This window comes from Lemur catta, chromosome 9 (assembly GCF_020740605.2).
Source record: "Lemur catta isolate mLemCat1 chromosome 9, mLemCat1.pri, whole genome shotgun sequence".
NCBI classification, from domain to species: Eukaryota; Metazoa; Chordata; class Mammalia; order Primates; family Lemuridae; genus Lemur; species Lemur catta.
In genome coordinates, this window is record NC_059136.1 from 32547321 (window position 1) to 32568416 (window position 21096).

Below are 21096 nucleotides of genomic sequence, written 5' to 3' on the forward strand. Positions count from 1 at the left end.
CACGCATGGGACATGGCTCACTTCATCCTCCTCGCCCTAGAGGCATCATCCCCATTAACAGATGTGGAAGCCAAGACTGAGCAGCGATGAGCTCAAGGTCATGCTGCTCCTCCATGGCAGGGCTGGCAGCAGCACCTGAGACGTCTGATCATGAAGCCCCACCTCACCCCACCCCATAGCTTGGGCAGAAAACCCCTAAAGAAAAGAGGCACCAAATTTTCCAGGTCTGAGGCCAAGAACATATGAGAAGAATCACCCCAGAGATCCTCTTGCTGAAAAATTAACCAGACCAGACAAAACCAGTCTTTTTCCTTGTGGGAGAGCCCACGTGACTCCCGTCAGTCTTTCATCCTCCAGAGCTCCCCTGCTGACCCCGAGGCATAATCCGGGGACCTCCAAGCCTTTGAGGTGCCGAGGGTGGTGAGGAACAGGGGACCCATTGTTCTCTAATTAGAGCCTGGGGCTCTTCTGAGGCCCAAGATGGGGCCTCTTAATATGGAGCCTTCACCTGTTCCAAGCTTTAGTGTTGCGGTGCCCCCTCCCCTCGGGGGCAGCCCACCTGCCAACGCTCATGAAAGGCTGCCTTCTTATGTCAGGAGGGGCAGAGGGGTCACATGACTAGGGGTCTTTTCTCGGCGTATAAAGGACTGAGTCTCCATCTGTTCAAAGCCAAGCATCGTTCATCCAGCTGCATTCGAGTGGAACTTTCACGGTAGGCACCCAGTTCTGACGGGGTGGGAGCCAAAGAGGAAGGGAGGGAGGGAGGGAGGGAGGCATGGATGGAGGAAGAGGAGGAGGAAGAGGGAAGGTGGGAGGACGCTCTCCAGGGCTGTCTGAGATGTGGGTGTCGCTCCAGGATGTAGCTAGAGACCCACAGGTGCTCTGAGCCTGTCTGTGAGGAGATATGATGACGCCCAGACAGCACCCGGTGAATTTACCTGGGGGAAAAATCTACCACTCCGTGTCAGTGAGGATCCTACAAACCTGTGTGGCACAGTGGCTCTCCCCAGGGCACCAGGTGTGGAAGCACAGTCACCACTAACTCTGGGCAGTCCTTCCTGAGCACTGAGTGTGCCAGACGTGCCGTTCTGCGTTTATGAGACATTTCCCATGTAACCCTCATGGGGCCCTGATGGGAAACCCCAGTAGATGCATCTTGCTGCCCATGCAAGTGAGTTCCAGGCAGTGTCAGTGTCTGGCTCAGGGCACTCCACAAGCAAAAGGCAGAGCCTGAACTCCCTCACCCCACCCCAGGTGTGTCCACCTAGCAAGGCCTTGCTCTTAGACAACGCTGGACTGCTGTAGAATCAGCCGTGAGGAGCGGCTTGGGGAGCCAGGGCTCCAAACACGGCATGCGGACCACAGCGAGGCCTGGGAGCCTTCTCAGCCCGACAAGGACAGCACTGTCCTATGAGGACGTGACAGCCCAGAGGCTTCTTAGGCAGAGTAGAAGGTGGTCCTGCCTCCAGGTGGACACAGGCCCGCGCGCAAGGGCACCTGACTTGGCCAACAGAAGGGTGCTGGATTTTAGCAGCAGCCCCGCGCCCCCCCCCCCCCCCCCCCACCCCAAGACCCTAACGTGCTTGTCCCGCAGGTTCTGTCTCCCTCACTGCTGCTCAGGGCAGACCACGTGCTGCCACCTTCTGGCTGGCACCGTGACTTCCCTGTTCTTGGCTCTCAGGGGCAGGTTGTCAATCTGCTGGAGAGGGTCCTCCCCAGCAAATATTACCAACAATTATGACATTCCTGCGGTGCGTAATCGCTGGGACACTTAGTTTGGATTGAACGACTGGCCTGGCAGGTTAGAGTAACGTATACGGAGCGAAGACCTGAGTCAGCCTGGCCGACCTCAGTTTGAAGCCTGGGTCTGGCCGTTGCCATGGCGCCCCCTTGTGGGAAAAGGCAGCCTCAGCAAGTGACTGACCCTTTCTGAAGGTCCCCTCAGACCCTGCAGAAAGTGCGGTGTCTTGATAGTGAGTCTCAGAGTGCTGTTACCAGACAGTGCGTGGAGCATGGTCAGTGGAGCACCCGACAAAAGAATGACCCAGTAAATGAAAGTTTGTGCTTAAAGGAATAAAGTCCTAAGGTTTATAACTTGCTTTTTAAAAATTGTGGTAAAATACATATAATATTGACTATTTTAGCCCCTTTTAAGTGCACAGTTCAGTATTAAGTACACCCCCATTTTTGTACAAAATCACCACCATCCATCTGTAGAACTTTTACCCTGTACTCATTAAATAAGAATCCCTCGACCACACCTCTCTTTAACATACTTGTAAAAATAAATTAGAGCAGAGTCAAGGGTATGCCTGTAACAAGGTCACTTTTGCTCATTTGCATTCAATAAACATAACCCAAGGAGGTAGAAATTCAATGTCACCCTCAGCCTGTCTTATCTGAGCTGCAGGACGACCCAGGGGAAGGTACCCCTGAAACAAGTGTCACCAGAGAAAAGGAGCAGAGATTCACTGTGCTAAACTGACCACCCTCCTTCATTCACCAAACCGGGGCTTCCACTCCAACAGGGAATTAGGGAACAGCACAAAGGCCGTCATTGTAACAGCTACTATTTATTGGGCCTTTAATTGCAAGCCAGATGCTGTCATTGTCATTCCTAATGTTTTTGGCAGCTTCTCTATGTCAGGCACTGTGTCAAGTGCCTCACATGGATTAACTCATTTCAGTCCTCACAACAAACACCCAGGTAGGTGCTGTTATATGATAGCACTGGACTGGGAGTTAGGACACCTGGGAAGTCGGATATTTTTACCATGATTTGCCAGTCTCTGAGCCTCGATGATCTCATCTGTAAAATGAGAGCTTGGACTAACTGATTCCAATGCCCCTCCATGTTCAGATGTTCTGACCCTCTCTCATGGTATGATGGTAACTGTAAAACAATTGGACGTAGTGTCAGGTAGTGACTAAGTTGTCCAAGGTCACATTGGCCTCAGTCATGTGTGTATGATCAAAGGGGTCTCTGGGCTCCTCTGAAATGACTCTACTGCCCAGCAATGGAGTTTCCAGGGCAAACTACTTTCCAAGACTTTCCATTTCTTGCCCTTAATTTTCAGTTCTAGTTGCATGGCCTGAGAAGTAATCATGCACCAGGTTGATGCAACCCTGCAGAGGGCAAGCTTCAGAGTTGAGCACTGGCTATATTCTGGCCTCTACTTGCCTCCTTGCTAAGCGCCTTTGTGCAGTGCACAACATGTACAACCCTATCCAGCAGCCCCACGTGTGCCACTGAGTAGCATGGATCACGTCAGGTTATCATTCATACTTTGTCCTAAAAACATGTTCTAAAGCAGAATATGTACAAGTCGACCAACCATATTGCATTCTTTAGGTAGTTAAATTATTTTGAAATCTCTCTGGTCTCTTTTTTTTCCTATTAAATATATGATTGACTGGCTAGAGTCCACTGAGTACCTATTGATGTTAAATATTTGCTGATTTGAGCGCAGGGCTGCTACAGTTGAAATGCGGTAAGGTTCCTGGACTCTGCCCACCTGACCCCTTTGCCCCCAAAGCATCCCCTGAGGCAAATCTATTGACCCCTGGGACTGCGACAAAGTATTCAAAATGCGCAAAAGCCAAGGAAAGGAAGGAAGATGGAGATACTGCAGGAAAAGCCTTGTTTGCTGACAGGCAGCGCCACCATGCGGTCACCAAATTTATGCATATGTCAAGTGATGCTGGTACGAAAGTTCAATGCCTACCTGCTAAGGGTATATTTGGAATGCTGGGGAATGGTAATGTACAGGGTATTTAAAATGCAATTAACAAAAGTTAAACTATAGCACTTGTTAAATCTCCTCCATTTCCCATTAGTCTGTGAACAACTCATGGGTAAGGAGTGTGTTTTCCTCACTTTGCATTCCTGGATCCTGAATCCTTGATGCCTGACACAAGGCAGGCCTGGAATAAATGACCACAGAATAAACAAGTAAATAAATGAGACCACAGCTGTGTTTTCAAGGAGATCACAGTTACACTTCCATTTCACAGATGGACAAACTGAGTCTCAAAGGGGGAACATGATCTCCTTAATGTCATACTGTTATTTAGTGGCAGAGCTGAGACAGAAACCCTTTTGGGACTTTCTCCTTTTACCACCCACCCTGTGGGACCAAGGAGGGACAAAGCTTGTGCAAGTCCTTTCCTGGGGTTTGTGAAGGCGTACTCACCACGTCCTGCTGACTTCTCTCCCAGGAGTCTGCTCCTGTTGCTGCCTGAGCTCCATCCTTTGCTGTCCTGCCATGATCGTGCTGCTTCTAAGCATGCTGATGGTGCCCTGTGTTGGTGAGTAATGGCATTTTACACCGCATTTCCAGCCTGGCATATAATTACTTAACATGAACACTGGGAGGCATTGTCAAATTTCATCTGATTTGCTTATTGGTACTTTTTATCCTCCTGCCTAATTGAGTGATGGAAATCAGACATTAGTGATAAGCTGTAGGTTTAATTCAATGGGTGTCATAGAGCACCCCATATAGTACGTGAGAGTGTTGGGGGAGAGGAGGGGTGGAGAATAGAGAGGAGTGAAAAGCAAGAGGGTGGGAGGAGCCCCTCTTCACCTGGGAGGTGGGTAAGGGTGGCGAGGCCCCTGTGCAAACACTGCCTTGGACTTCAGGGATAGCCCTGGGCCCTTGCTCAGTTACACTTTCTGTAGCTGGAGCTCTGCCAGGTGCCTCCTCACGGCCGTCTTGGTTACAATCTGAGTCAGGTTTCAAGACAGTGCTTTGTACGTGTTGATGACAGGGAGGCAGGGTCCCTCCAGGTGTTCCTCCATCCCTGTGGCAGGACAAGGAGCAGCCCTCAGGTTTGCCTCTCCTCATATAGCTGGGGCGGTTGCCGCCTTTCCTCTTCCCCTGACTTCCAGGGCAGGAGTCAGCCAGGAGTATGGCAGTCAAATTTGTGTCCCTTGGGCCTTTCACCTAAAGCATATGGTCCCTTTGTCCGGCAGCTCTGCAGCAGAGTTTAATCCACAGCCACAGCCCACGCCATGCAGCCACATGCTGGTCCATTTCCCCTTGCAGAATTTCTGAGAAAGGAGCTGGGCATTCCCGGTTGATCTTCTGGGTAGCACACATTACTCTGCAATCTCACTGCAAATCACCAGTAGAACTTATCATCCTACTGTCTAAAAATGATATCTTCTAAGTATGCTTACAGTTTCCTAGACTAGGGTGCTGTGATTCTAGCAGGCCACCCATCACTCATTGGCCCTTGGATGGTGTAGTTCAACTATTGCATGTTCAGTCCTTCATTAAGCAGATATTGCTTCAGCTTGTGTTCTCTCTTTCTCATATATACATATTGTACATATATACATATATATTATATACATCATGGTGCTTACTTTCAATAAGTCCCTAGTTTAGAGGGAGAAACAGTTACAAAACCAGATCATGGCAACATGGGGTGACAAGTACAATGAGAGAAGGATGTCCGTGACATTGTGCTAGCACAGGGGTAGCAGCCCTAACCCAGCCCAGGTTGGGGATCACCTAGAGTCAGTAATACAAGGGGAGCAGCCACAGGGAGGGCACCCCATGCCCAGGGCACAGTACGGGCAAAATGGGATGGCAAGAAGTAATTTGGTGTCTAGAAAACCAGAAGCTTTTCAGCATCGCAGGAACATAAAGTTCAAGATAGACGATGATTTGGCAGAAGTGGCAGGAGCCAGACCAAGGAAAGCCTTATGTGTCGGGTCAAAGAAGCTAGAGCTTCATGCATGAGCCTCAGTCTCATTGTCCATAAAGTGGTGACGACAATGTGTGCCTCGCGGCCCTGTGGTGAGGATCAGTGGAGGCGATGTGTGCAGCATACAGTACCAGCCCTGCTCCTGCAGCAGGACGGGTGCTTGTCACCTTCCTGCATGGAATGACAAACTTACTGAATCAGAATCAGTGTTATTCTGGTAAATTTTGTCCTTGCCTTGCCTCTGACTTTCCATCTCTCTCCCCCATCACACCGTCAGACTTTGTGAGTGAACTAATTCAGTCCTCTGGGATAAGCAGTTTAAAATCCAGGGTGACTTTTTTAGCTGCTAATGAAAATGTGTGGGCGTCGACATCCTGAGAGTCAGTAGGAGTGCCCGGGAGCAAGCATGCCTTATTAGCACCCATCCGTAGTAGGATCGTCTCCCACCCTCCAGAACAGGAATTTAATTATCAGTTGCACAAAGAAATACGAGTGCAGTAATTATCAAGGAGCAGGCGCTATGTTACAATTGCTGCTGAAGTGGGCAGCAGGTATTCGTAGTTGTTGGCTGTTATGCTGATTAGTTTCCGAGGCAATTATGCCAAATGTGAAATGTGTCAGAGCAATTACATGGGCTCTTGTGACAAGGGCTCAAGTGGAACTGAATTCGTGTCTCTGTCCTGGTCTGAAAGTCTGTGTTTTGCAGGCCTCCCTCCCCTCAAAGCCCGCAGTTCTCAGGCAGGAGGGAATTCCCTTTCCCTGGAAACCATTCTGAGAACTTGGCAGAGAGGACGCATGGCTGGTGCTGGACCCTGCGGGATGGGCAGCCACAACCCTGCACAAGCCTCCCCCTCTGACCTAGGGGGAGTACTGGCACCCCCCAAACCACACTGCGCGCGCCCCAGGCAACCTACTTTCCTTTCTCCCTCGAAAGTCAGCTTGTTTTGTTTAGTCTGCATACTATTTTATTTTAAATTTGAGCCAAGAACTTACAATTAGAAGATTTTTCCCCCACATCCAGATTTCTATCAAATTTTGAAAAAGTTGAATTGTGGGACTCCTTTCCCAAGCCCTGGGGCTGAGTCCTTTCCCTCTCGCTGTGACCTGGGTCTCTCTAGTTCTGCATAGTCCTCAGTGTTCCCTGTTGCTTCCCTGCACGTGGCCCGGGGCCTCTCATTTACATCATCTGCCCGTCCCTTGCAGAGATGAGGATTTCCAGTCTTAAGTCCAACCCCCATTTTCTCTGTCCTGGATAAGTATAGTCAGCCCAAGTATTACGGGTCCTGGGCCTCCTGTCTCACCCATCCCAAACCAGTCTTCACGCTTTCCTTTGATCCACTCCCCAAGCATTGGTTCAGTTTCTAGGTGTGCCCAGTGAGGCGCTGGGCCGTGGAACTACAACAATGAGGGTTCTTGCCCTCAAGATCTCAGTGTCTAATGAGGGAGCTGGAGAAGGAAGGAGACCCTGAGAATCGGTGTGGAAAGTACTGCAGTAGAGGTCACCAGCCCAGAGTCCCCCCAAAGTCAGGGGAGGGAGTGAGGAAAGAATTCCATATGGCATTGTTCACACTGAGCCTCACCTGGTATTACTTGGGCTCAGCCAGGCTGAGTCATGGTCAAGGTGTTCAGCAGAGGCCACAGCCTGTGCAAAGGCCCAGGGCCCAGGGCACAAGGAGAAACTGAGAGCAATTAGGATGGTTCGAAGTGTAGAGGCCAAGAGGGGGTGCAGTTCCGGCTGTGCCAACCCACTGTGGCCCCCAAATACACCTCACAGCTTCACACTGCTATGTCTTTGCTGCTGCCTCTTTCCTGTCTTTCCTGTCTGAAAACCTCTTGTCCCTCAGTGACTCTGAAGCTTCTCTTGATACCCTCTTAGCCACACTCTGCACCCGGGCTACTGGATCAGCATCGATAGTTGTCATCAAGGGAATGGACCGAAGGCCTTGCTGCTGTACCCTCACATGGCAGAAGGGACAAATTCTGTGTCCTCACATGACAGGAGAGACAAACCTGTGCCTCACATAGCAGGAGATTAGAAGGGCAAAAATGCCTAGTTAGTTCCCTCAAGCCCTTTTACAAGGACACTAATCCCATTTACAAGGGCAAATCCCTCACGACCTAATCACCTCCCAGAGGCCCTACCTTCTAATACCATCACCTTGGCGTTTAAGTTCTAAGATATGAATTCTGGAGGGACACATAGATTCAAATCATAGTATGACTCATTGATGATAACGGATAATGCATAGAGGACCACTTTTTAAATTTTTACAATTTATGTCTATTCATTTTAATCAGTAGTAATTTACAATGCTTTTTCATTTATAAATACAAGTTTTCTTTAAAAGTAAATATATTTACCTTTTTAAAATTGAGGTGGCTTCTTAAAATAATCTCCTACTGACAGATTTGAAATGTTCCCTTTTCAATTCTGTCAAATTTAGCTTTATATATTTTGAGACCATGTTGTTATGTGCATACATGTTTAGAGTCACTGGAACTCCCAGATGAAACAAACCTTTTTATAATTGGGAAGCAAATCAAAATCTTTTTAATAAAACAAAAAAGTGAGTTGACATACATGTGTGTGTGTGTGCATGTGTGTGTGTGTGTGTGTGTGTGTGTGTGTGTGTGTATAAAGTAGGAGAGGCAATATGCCACTGACGAAAGTTTGGGGAACCTGGCAGGGATGGTGTACTGACAGTGCCAGTCCTGGTCCTGGCAGCAACAACAAGCATTGTGGCTTCCGCCATCATCATTCCTCTCGTCATAGGATTGTCTCCACTAGGAAGGACTCAGCCAGCTCCACTGACTCCCTCAGGCAGGTTTTCTGGAAACTCCAAGGGGAGTGGATTTTATTAGCAGAAAGCGAAAGTGGCAGCTTCTGAATGTCTAGAAGGGATAACGAGAGATAAGGTCCAGACCGTCAGTCGTTGTGTCAGTGAGAATCTCTCACCTCTGCTCGTATTCTTTCTTTCTAAGCGGATGGTTCTCAACTGGTGGCGCTGGGTGTGTGCACATGGGGGAGTTGTTCCTACTGGCATCTAGTGGGCAGAGGCCAGGGATGCTGCTAATCCTACAGTGCACGGCACAACCCCCCACAAAATAAAATTTTCCAACCCAAAATGTCAGTAATGTGAGGCTGAGAAACCTTCTCTAAGCCAAGGAAGGCCAAGTGAGGCACCATCTGGGGGCATCTCCCTGAACAGATTTAACCGACCATGCTTCTGTGAAGGCTGACCCTTTGCGAATGTCAGATTGATGGTTTCCAAATAGTGTCAAACTGACAGTGCTGACTATATAACCGTCCACTTGATGAAGAAAGACAAAACTCTTTTGACAGATTCCAAGTATCTACAATCTTTATATCATTGGGAAAATAAAAATGTGAGCATGGACAAGTCCATAAGCTCTCTGAGCCTTTCGGGAGCATGTCTGTGGCCAAACTGGAATTACAACTCCCATCTGTTTGCCCCCATTGCTCCAGGCTGCATCCTCATGTCCCCACCATGGTGAAACAAGTGCTGGCTGAAGGTTATAGCAGCATTGGGGTACTAGTATAGGTCCCCCACTCCATTATCTTTATACTCCCAAGCAACATTTCTCAAGGTGAGTGTTCTAGACCGTCAGCTTCAACTTGAGAGCATGAGAATCGGAATTGTTTATGAGTCTACATCCCAGGTGATTTTGATGCTGTTAGTCTGGGAACACCCTCGTCCTTGATTATAAACTCCTTGAGGGGTGGTACCCTTTCCATTCCTTTACTTTTTTTCCACCAGTGCTTTATCTCAAGAAACTACAACACAAACATAAAATGTAAATAATGCTTCAGATGTAAAGACAGCTCCAAGAGAAGTCCTCAAATCTCTCCATCCCCCCCAAAATGCGATTGCTAAGGCCAACCAATGTAAAACACCAGGGCTACTCCAGCCACCTTTTTATTTCCTCCAGGAGCTGCCACATAGATCTGGCACATAGCAGGTTCCAGATAAATATGCATGGAATTGAATTTACGTGCATCCCTGTTGTCTTCCAGGCTGTCACCTCCTGGCCTTACTCCCACAAGTGCGTGGTGGTGGCAGTGTTTGTGCTAAGCCTACTTTCTCCTCCTTCTTTTTAGGGGGCCACGCTCTGGACACTCCACAGCTTCCACAGGAGCTACCTCCAGAACTCTCAAAAAATATCAGTAAGAATTCTTTGAACTTTTCTCAGGAGCTGGGAAGAAAGTTGTCTAGGATATTGGCAGAGAAAACAACCCCTTCTGAATATACCCTAGAGCCACTCATTGCAGTGGCATTTGTAAGCAAAGTGATGCAAGTGGAACTCAAAGTATCTCCCCCACAGTGTCCCTGGTGTCTGACCCAAGATTACCTGAAAGAGGAAACCAGGAGAAGGCAGGAAATGGGCTCATCATGAGGGTTATACCATATCTTAGCTTCAAATTGAAGACCAAGAGGGATAGATGATGGGTTGCTTGCTCTGGCTGCAAGAAAGGAGGATCTGTATTTGTTTCTTGGAGAACAGAAAGTTGTCCTGGCAATGGATTATGAAGATTGCTCAGGTGGGTCCTTGTATGGGCATGGCTGAAGAACATGATGCATAGAGAATGAGCTGATGTTGTCAGCCCTGAATCAAGGGTTCATTTCTAACTGTTCAGAGAGGTGAGTTGAGTCAACCAAATTATTAATGCATGAACCCGTGCAAGCAAAGTGATTAGTCCCACATAGATCCAAATGACAAGTGCCTCTCTCCAAATGGCATGAAGTGCAATGCCCACCAGGAGGACTTCTTCAAGTAGACATTTAGACTCACAGCCACCCTTGGCACTTAGAAGGATCAGTGGCCATGGCAGCCACTCCTTAGCAAGAGTAACCCTTGTGCCAATCTACATAGCAGTCCAGGAGACTCTAAGTAACAGTTGAAGGGAGTGAGATTCACATGGGGAAACCACAGTACTGGTCCCAGCATAGAAGCTTCATTCCCCATAGGAATCAGTATCTCTAGTAAAGACTTCATAGATTCAATTTCTAGGATGCCTAGTAGGGACATGACCATTTGTAAGAGTCATCTACTGAGTGAGTCCCAAGATGATGACTCCCCACCAGGTGTTTACAGTTCTTCCATAATTCCTACCAGTCCAGATATACTTTACCATCCAAGGGTCATTTTCACCATCGAGCAATGTTGCCCAGTAACACAATCACATTTCATCTTTACCAAGTTTCCATGGTAACCTGTGCTACTAGAAGGTTAGCCCAAGGTCAAATCTGTCCTTAGAGAAGGAAGAAAATTTTATGTACACTTTGCCCAGAGGATGGGCAGGGAGGGAGGAAAGGAGAGAAACCAAGACTCCTTCATTTGTTTTCTCTTTATTCTACTCAGATATCACATTCTTCAATGGGATGTTTAAAAATGTGGAAAGTGTAGCTGAAATTTTTGGTAAGTTAAATCTGAAATTGTTTTTATCCACCAAGTGTCAGGGCATGGAGTATGTGTGGGAAATCTAAGGAAATTTCCAGGGCTTTGGTCTCTGCCCTTGGAGCTCCAATGGCCTCCCCAGCCAGCAACCAGAGTTGGCCCAGGTTCTGCTGAGAGCAGCGACACCTTTCACTGCAGGGGGAGTCGCTGAGTTGCCTTGTGCCTTTATATTCCTTCCTGCATTAGTTCTGACGACAAACTTGCCAGGAAGGGAACAGTAGTACAGGTACCACATTTTACAGGTAAGAAAACTGAGCCTAACGGAGCTGGTGCCCTGTAAGTTTTTTAATAAAAATGCATATTTACATAAACACACACACACACACTCACACACATCCCTTAGAGTGGCTTTTTCAGTCAGCAAAGAATCATGTTTTCATTTTTCCGATTAGGACTTGTAGGAGAAAAACACGGAAATGGTTTTCTTGCCAATTTTGTTTGCTGTAGACTTTAGGGAAAGTCATTATCCCTTGGACGCTACCTTGGCATGTCTCAGACGTTCAGCTTCTTTACTGTGAAATGTAAAGTAAGTTTGTTTACTGTGAAATGGCAGTGACAGAATAGCATGTATGTTGCAGTGTTGATACGAGGTCTGTGGGGTAACAGACAAAGTGAATGCTTTTCTGACTTATTACACACTCTGTCAATCTTAGCTATCGTGCTATTGAAAGCACTTAGTGCAACTTCTGGCACTTAGTAGGTACTCAAAAGTTGTGAATGTCTGTACCTCTTTCCTTCTTACACTGGCTTTTAGTTCTATAGTGCCAGCATTGTATCATTTGGGATCCATTCAGCAAAGTTATAGTGACTTAGATAATAAAGACACTTAATTATCTCAAGCAGTCTGAAATCATCAGAAATGGTACAATAACTCAATGTGGGTATCAGAGACTCAACAGTCTCTTTCTATCTTGCTCCACTGCTACCCTGAATGAGATTGGCTCTCATTCCAGGGAGTTATCAAGGTCTTATGGTATGTCTGGTATGCAAAAGTTTTTCAACTTTAGGCTTGTGACCTCATGATTGCAATGTGGTTGCTGCAGCTCCCACCAGTTTAACCTTATCCACACTCAAGGAAGGAGAAAGGTGTAGATCAAAAAGATTTTCGTACATGCTTCTATTTTTTATTAGAAAAGAAATGTTTCCCAGAAGCCTCTAAAAGACTTCCTCTTAAGGTTTTTCAGCCAGATCTTGGTTCCATGCTCAGCTGTAGACCCATCACTGTCTTGGCAGTATGGGACTACTGTGGCCAGCTGAGAATGATCATGAAACATCCTCAGGGACTTAGGGAGAAGTTTCACCTTCCTTGAGAACTGTTCAGTTTGTTAGTAAGGAAGAAGGGATAAATGGCTGTTAGGTGGGCAACCAACAGAAACAGTGGCTTAGAACCTGATTCCCTTCCATTGTGTAGAACAGTCCTGAGTACACAGCAGGCGCTTACTAGGCTGATGAGGTGCCATCAGCCTGGGGCTCCCTGCTAGACTCTGGTTCCCAGTGCCCACGAGCCCTTGCCCCACCCCCACAGACTGCCTGGGCACCCACTTTACCTGGCTGCAGGCCGTCTTCACCAACTTCCCTGTGCTGCTCCAGTTCGTGAACGGTATGAAGTGCGTGGCTGGTCTCTGCCCCCGGGACTTTGAAGACTATGGCTGTGCCTGCAGGTTTGAGATGGAAGGGCTGCCCGTGGACGAACCTGACAGGTGAGCGAGATCCACAGGTGAGCTCATGGGAGGCCTGCTTGATACCTTGGGCAGAGCACAGATACGGAAAGGGCCTGGACTTGGGAATCGGGAGAGGTCTTAATTCCACTGTCTGCCAGCTGGGTGACTGGTCCCCTCATCTTTACACGGCAATGTAATCTGTGATCGGTTCTCGTTCCTGGGAGTTATCAAGATCCTACATGATGTCCGATATGCAAAACTTCATTTGAGCGTTTCTCAAGTTTGGGTCCACCACACTGCTGGGATGCTTGTTAAAATGCAAATTCCTGGGACTCCCCTGCCCCGGATGTATTGACTCAGAACACTCCTTTCAGGTGGGACCTTGAAGTCTGAATTTTAAACAAGCTCTCCAGGTGACTCTGCTGCAGAATAAAATTTGAGAATTATTTTTCATTCAGGTCAGTCCTGGGTGCCAGGGCTAAAACAACTATATAGCTTTCTGTTTAATTTTCAACATATATGCACCCAATACCAATAATATATGAACACTGTGCTTGAGACAAACAGGAAACTATTCCTGCTTTAAAGAGCTAAATATCTAGTGGGAAATGTAGAGAAACTGAAAGTGGCCAGTGAAGATGTGCTCCCTCCCTGTGTACAGGGAAGTGCAAATTAAACAAGATACCAACTTTTACCCATCAGATTGGTGATAAAATTTAAAACCTACAAGCATTGAGCATTAGCAAGGACATGACAAGCAAGGACTGGTTAACAGGAGAGTCATTTGGGGCATTTACCAATTAGCAATACTTGGTGCTGTCTGTTAAAGCCTTAAGACATGTTACCTAAAACCCAGTATCCCAATGCTCTGCTCTGTATTTACTCTGTGAACTTAGGCAAGTTATTTAGCTTCTTTGTACTCCAGTTCTTTCATTGTGAAATGGACAATAATCCCCACCTCACAGAATTATTATCTAGGATTAAATGATCAAATTCAGGTTAAAGTGATTGGGGCTCTGCCTGGCTTAATAAGTACTTAAGAGTCCTAGTGATTGGTAGCAGAAATAATAGTAGTAATAGCAGCAGTAGTAACGGTAATAGGAAGGCTATAACAGCAGTAGTAGTAATAGTAACAATAGTAACAGTGGCAGTGTAGCTGTGGTAGTGTTAATAATAACATTAGTAGTAGTAATAACAGTACTAGCACAGCAGTAGTGGTTACGGTAGTAGTGGTATTTTAGCAGCATAATTCTAGGAGAACTATGTTACTAGTAAAATAGTAGCAATAATCACAGCAGTTGTAGCCATAGTAATAGCAACAGTGTAAGAGTAGTTGTATGAAAGTGGGAATTTGAACCCAGGTCTCAACTCTACTCCATGAACCATGTCCCCACCAAACTGGCGTTATACGTGTTCCCAAATCCATTGTGGTGGGGAGTGTGCTGTCATCTACATAGACTCACAGGAGGTAGGGAAGGAACCCCGTTTGTGACATGCTGGACAGCTTGTATCTGCCCTGGCATCTCTCCTCTAGGACCCCCTCTTTGGATGTCTTCACTCACAGGCACCAGGACAATTTCTGTGCTCCCCGAACACCTGTACATCTCTTTCTTGCACCTACCACACAAGCTAATGTGGATCCACAGGGTCTGTCTTCTTGATCCATTCAACATCCTCTAAGGGGGGTCTGTACTATGTCACTCTCAGTGCTGACTATAGTGGAGTGACTGACTGCTGCTGGTTAGGACAGCAGTGGGCTCCACAAAGGGACATGGACAGTGACGGGGAGCAGGGACCAAGGAGCATCCAAAGACTCAGTGTCCATAAGCAGAGCAGGACATGCTGAGCCTCCCTTCACACTGAATCCTAAGGCTGAGACCCAGGGGGCTGGGCAGGGATGAGGTAGGCCTGCCATCTGAAGCTTTCAAGAGAGCAGATGGCAAAGTGTATGCATGTGTGTGTGTGCGCAGACCATTTGAGACAGAACAGCACAGAATGAGCCTGGGCTGCCTGCCCTCCCCTCACCCTACCCATCCTCTCGCCCTGCCCCTGCTGCAGCTGCTGCTTCCAGCACCGCAGGTGCTACGAGGAGGCCGCTGACATGGACTGTCTGCAGGACCCAGCCAAGCTCAGCACAGACGTCGACTGCATCAGCAAGAAGGTCACATGCGGTGAGCATCTCCAGGCCTCCCCCTGGGCTGGGCCAAGACGTGACAGGGCAGGGACCCCAGGCCTGGCCCAGGCCGAGAGTTCCCGGGGTCCCTCTGCATCGTCACCACGATTGGCAACATCACTGTCCACACTTAGAGCCCACGAGGGCTGGATCGAGGGCGTCTGTACCTTGCATGGAATCTGTGCACAAAAAATATTTTTAAATTGAAATAATAGTTGATCAGCAGATTATTTGGCTTATAATTTTATACTTGTAGCAACCCTGGGAGCTTAGGAAGGCTAAAGAGTTTGCTACTTATGCATCATGTAACATGGGGGCAATTATTTAATTTCTCTGAACCTCAAGATGGGGAGGAGAAACCTTCTTGAGAGATTTGCTGTGAAAATTGAATGAAACAGTGCTGTGGAATGGTCAATGCAGGGACCAGAGGTACATGTGGAGCTGGAAGTCACAGTGGGTGGATAAGGCTTGTGGTGGTGGTGTCTGTAGGAATTAGAAACACGTAGGTTCAAATCTCAGCTCCCCATCTGATTCCGTGTGTGACTCCAGGATTTTATTTCATGTCTCTGGGCAATCCCGGCAGAAGTAGAATAAAGGCCTGGTGGGGAGAGGGAACCTAGCACGTACGGGCACTGTGTTAGAGCCGCCCTCTATGTGTACCTACATGTGCCATAGGCTTTACACACAGCGACTGTGAGACTCCTAATAGCCCTAATACACAGGGGCCATTTCTTGTCGCAGTTTTCAGACAAGTAAAGGAAAGTGCAAAGAAATTAAATAGCTCGCCCAAAGTCACAAAGGGCAGAGTCAGGGTTTGAACCCAGGTCCAGCTGACCCTTGAGTCCAGGTAACACAGACTGGCTGGAGGATGGAGTGTCAGGGACGGGTGGAAGGGAGGATGTTGGTGTGAACCACTCGGAGAGGCGCACAGCGAACACGGAAGACAGGATTCATTCATTCACTCAGCACTCACGCCAAGGCACAACAGTCGTCGCAGTGCTGGGGATAGCCTGACCTTCTGGAATGTTCTTACCATATCAGACACAGAGAATTTCCAAAACAAAGTATATAGTCTATTAGACAGGGCCAAGAGGTCTGGAGAAAATAAATGAGGGAAAAGGCGCAGGGAGGGTTGGGGTGGGGGCTCCTGTTTAAACAGGGAGGTCAAGAAAAGCCTCCCTGAGACAATGACAGTTGAGCAAGGACTTAAGGAAGAGGCGGGAAGCGATCCTCACGGGTACTGGCAGAGGAGGGATGCAGGCAGAAGCAGCAGCATGCAACAGCCCCACGGTGCCTAGTGCGTTGGAGAAACAAGGGGGCAGTGAGCCTGGAATAGGTGGTGAGGGGGTGTGGAAGAGGGTGGGAACTGGAGGAACAGGGACCTGCCATGTGACGTTCCTGGGCTGCAGTGAGACTTGTACTTTGGAGTGGGAAGTTGGTGGAAGGTTCTGAACAGAACACAGGTATGGTTTGACTTGAGTTTCAGGAGGCTTGTTCTGACTCCCCGATAGATGGGGCGGCAGGGAGGAGGAGCAGGGAGGCTGGTTAGGAGGCCGTGGCTGTAACCCGGCAGGAGACGCAGGGACTCGGCCCAGGGCGGGAGGGTGGAGACGCCGACACGTGGGCAGGCTCTGTGTTGCAAGTAGAGCCAACAGGATCGCTTGAGGGACTGGGCGTGAGCGTGAGGGAAGAGGAGCGGGTACGGTCCCAGTTTGTGTCTACACAGCTGAAGAGACAGAGCTGACCTGAGTGAGACTGAGAGGTTCCAAGAGGAGCGGGATTTTGATCGGGCAGGCTGGCAGTCTCATCTTAGGACTTGCATTACCTCTTGGGATTCCAAGTGAGATCTTTCCAGCCTTCTCTGCTCTTGCTCTGTGCAGAGTCTAAGGACGCTTGTGAGCACCTGCTGTGTACCTGTGACAAGGCTGCCATCGAATGCTTGGCTCGTTCCAGCCTCAACTCTTCACTGAACCTTCTGGACAGCTCCTTCTGCCTGGCTCAGGCTCCAGGTGGGAAGACCCAGGCTGGCATCAGCAGCGGGGTTGACAGGGTGATCTGGGCAGGAGCTGGATTGGAATCCATCATTGCTTCAGATGCCAAATCCAGCACCTTCAAATATTGCCCCATCCCTCTACTCTAAACAGACTTTCCAATGTGTTTTCTTTTCAGAGACAACCACTGGGAGAGAGTTGACCACACTTCTGCCCAGAGGTAAGGCCTCCCAGGGAAGCCAGCTCCTACTTGGACCACGGGTTCAGACGGTGACAGGAACTGGTAGATGCACCTCCTTTGCCTGGCCTCCCTCACAGAAGCTGGTTTATACTTCTGATAAACCCAATTCAAACACTCAACATCAAATGGCCTTAGAGAAACTTGATCCCTTGCTACATGCACAGGTGTAATCCAATGAGGATGTAGACTCCAAGTTCTTTCTTTCTCTTTTTTCACTCCATAGTCAGAGCCCTGGTATACAGTGTGACAGGGACAGGACCTAGTGCTCAGAGGGAGCAAGACTCCTCCCCACTAGGCGAGCTCCTGACTACCTCCTTCCGTCCCCCTGCCCCTTCCTCCACACACCCTCCAGAGCCTGCACCTAAAGAGGCAGCCTGGGTCCAAGTGGAGGCTCTTTGAAGGGGAGGCTGTTTGTCATGGGTCCTTTCAGGACAGCGAAGGCTCTTAATAACTGTCCACTTCACTAAGCAAGTGATGCTTCTTACTCTAAAATGTTGATCTTACAAAAAAAAAAAAAAAGAGAGGTGTATGCCTGCTATTCCTTGTTCACCAAAGTTTCCATGATCTCTCAGTCCTAACAACTCAGGGCACGTGGGAGTGAAAAATCCGGGATGTGCCTTAGCAGAGCCTCCCCTCTGTCCTGGGGCTGGGGTCTCTTTCCCAGGAGTGATTGTTAAAGAGGAAGCTGGTGTGTATGTACATGTGTGTGTGTGTGCATGAGTGTGTGGGTGTGTGTGCACCTGCGTGTTGTACCCCTATGTGTCCTTTGAGTCCAGTGATCTTTTTTTCCTTTGCCACCCTGCCTCCCTTTTGAACAGAGCTCTTCTCAAGTTGGGACACCTTTGGGGTGTGCAGCTCTTTCATTGCCTTCAGCCCAGTTTCTCCACCAGCACCCCACAGTGGCTGTGCTCCGCCCCGAGCTGGGCACTTGCAGGGAACCCCATGTTCTGGGAGGTGTAGGGTGGAGAGGAAATCCAGAGGCAGGATGGACAGCTCTTCCTGGCCACCTTTTCCTTGTCCCCTTCCTCCCTTGGTCCAGCAGTCTCCAGCCTGTTTGCCTGTGAGCCCCCGTGCTTGGTTTTGACACAGTGTTGCATCTGTCATTGCTACTGAGGGTCTTCTTTTTTCAGTGGATCCTGGGGAGCCCACAGACGCCAGCCTGACAGCCCTCTCAGGAGAAGGTGAGCCAAAGAGGGCTGGTGTGGAACCCAGACACCCATATCTTCATTGTGCCATCTGCCAACAAGCTGGCCTAAGATCCCCTAAAGTGTCCCCTGCCTGGGTCAGTTGTAGAACTGCTTCAAGTATATTCTAGAGCCAGCTCTGGTTCTTCCTGGCCCCAAGTCTCTTCTCTACTTCCTTGGCTTTCTCTCACACTCCTACTCCCAGCCCTGTGGAATTGCCAGATAAATGCAGGATACTCGTCCATTAGAGTTGAATTTCAAATGAACAATACATACTTTTTTTTATTATAAGTATGTATGAAATATCACATGTGACACACTTAGATCACTCTGCAAACCACCTCCCTAGAGGTTTGGTATTTCCTTTCTCTGCTGCTGCTGCTATTGCTAGAAGCAGAGGCCTATGGTGCCTCTGACTCCAGGCTGTCCTCTGTGTGGCCAAGGGCTTCTCATCCCCAACAGCTCCCAGACAGCCTGTGTCTCAGGGTCCAGATTCAGAGAGAAGAGGAAATGTCACCCTCACCCCATCAAAGCTCCACCATATTTCCTGCCTAAGGAGTGACCATTCCCAGCGTGATTGACAGCAGCAACCTGCATTCTATCTTAGGCAAATTGTCAGCTCCAAACTTGAGAATATACAGTGGGATTCATGGCCCCATCAGACAATCACAAAATGACCCCAAATTGGTACATGCTCCAAAGTTTGAGTGCTTAAGCTTTAGCTGTCATTACTTTGTGACATGAAGAAATGATAGCATTTACCCCTGAGAATGATGCAGAGGAAATCAGGTTCCTTGAGGAGTCTAAAGTCTAACTGGAGAAAGAGGGGATGCTCACGCACCCCCACAACACACCCATACACATCCATGACTCGGGCAGTGGAGACAAGTGCCCCTCAGGAAGGAAGGCCACCTGAATGCAGGATCAAAAAAATCAAACACACAAGTGCAGGTGGGATCGTTTGTGAGAAAAAGATACTGAGCTTATAACTGTTCTCACCATCATGTAATGAAACCATTAGGTTTTAGAGTCAGGTGGATTTGGGATCAAATCCTACCTCTCCCATTTTTCAGTTATATGACATTGGAAGAGTGATTTAACCTATAAGCTTCAATTGTTTCATTTGTACAAAACAAGGGTTAGCAAACTTTTTCTGTAAAGGGCCAGAGAGTAAATACTTTAGGGTTTGTGGGCCATAGGATCTCTATCACAATTTCTAAACTCTGCTATTGTAGCATGAAAACAGCCACAGATAATATGTAAATGAATGGACATGGCTGTATTCCAATAAAACTTTATTTACAAAAACCAAGGTTTTTTGTTTTTTTTTACAAAAACCAAAAACTTTATTTACAAAAAGAGCCAAGGGCCAGGCCATAGTTTATAAACCAGAGAGAAGAAGTGATTACACCAATCCTTTAGGGTGGCATAAGGATTAAAAGAGAGCAAGCTTGGGGAGATTCTGGACCAGCATCTTCTTCCAGGTATTCTGATGTGGCTATATAAAAGCAGCACACACCATCAAATCACAGGCTGGATAATGGACAACTTGCTTAAAATATATAATCTCATCTAATGCTCATACAACCTTATGGAACAATAGCTTGAGACTCAGAGGTGAGTTGTCCCAGACACAGAGCTGAGCAACAGGGCTGGGACTGGAGGCCTCTGATGCTTCCATTCTCACTTGTAGACCAAATTCCCTCTTACGCTGCCTTCCCACAAGGACCTGATCCACCAGGGGACACAATGGCCTTGTGTTCCCAAAGATGGCGTTTGCTGGTCTTTATGCCTAATCATAGACCTGGCCCGAGTCTGGCCTCTTGTTTGCTGAACTGGTACCTAGTTGAGCACCGCCGTGTAGCTACATTCCCTGATCAGGTGGCCCTGGGCATCCTCTCCTCAGTCCTTTGACCTAAACCTGCTTCCCTCTGCATGGAAGCAGCTGGGTGGATAACTGAAGTTGGGCGGTTTCTTTTCACAGTGGCCACTGAGACCGAAGCTGACAGAGTGACCTCTCCCCCCAGGACAAGTAAGCAGAGGGGACTTCAAAAGAGGACAGCATGGACTCTAGGGGAGAAATGTCACCTAAATATTTGTGTTCAGTGCTGGTGACCACTTCTCAACAGGGCCTGGATAAAACATTATTATATGCATTTTATAGAACATGTAGGGAACAGGCTTATAAAGAATAAAAGTTCTAAGTCATCAGCAAGTAATTTGTTGGACTGGTCTCTGGGCCCAGACTGCAGGCTGCAAGACTATCTCCTTTCCATTGTATTAATACAATAGTGACTCACAGATAACTCCAACTTACCTAAAAATATCTAGGCCAAAATTTCATCAGTGGAATTAGCCTAACCATTCACTCTGCTCATGGTGATTAATAACCATGGATCTTTTATTAATAAGTATAAATAACTGACAATTACTAAGAATGAATAGGTAAGTACACGGATTCTTTGGTTAAGGAGCAGTGACATTACTGAGGGCCTCGGGTGTGCCAGCGTATCCCTAAGCCTCTTACATATGTTCTCTGAGTTAGTCCTCCCTGGTCCTAGGAGGCCTGTTATTATCCTCATTTTACAAATAAAAAAGAAGTTCCAAGAGGTAAAGTCATCTGCCCAGGGCAGGCAGCTTAGCAGTCCTTTAG

General features: G+C 47.9%; 1 protein-coding gene across 1 annotated transcript in view; it reads left to right on the forward strand.

Annotated features, from left to right (window-relative positions):
- Positions 1-678: 678 nt before the first annotated feature.
- The window catches only part of OC90 (otoconin 90), a 28917-nt gene continuing 8499 nt past the window's right edge, over positions 679-21096 (forward strand). The window contains exons 1-9 of the mRNA XM_045560882.1: positions 679-712; positions 4219-4308; positions 9836-9901; positions 11098-11154; positions 12719-12893; positions 14913-15025; positions 16908-17036; positions 17197-17238; positions 18390-18440. Of these exons, the coding sequence (XP_045416838.1) occupies positions 4266-4308; positions 9836-9901; positions 11098-11154; positions 12719-12893; positions 14913-15025; positions 16908-17036; positions 17197-17238; positions 18390-18440 (676 nt within the window). The 5' untranslated portion in view covers positions 679-712; positions 4219-4265. The remainder of the gene's footprint in view (positions 713-4218; positions 4309-9835; positions 9902-11097; positions 11155-12718; positions 12894-14912; positions 15026-16907; positions 17037-17196; positions 17239-18389; positions 18441-21096) is intronic.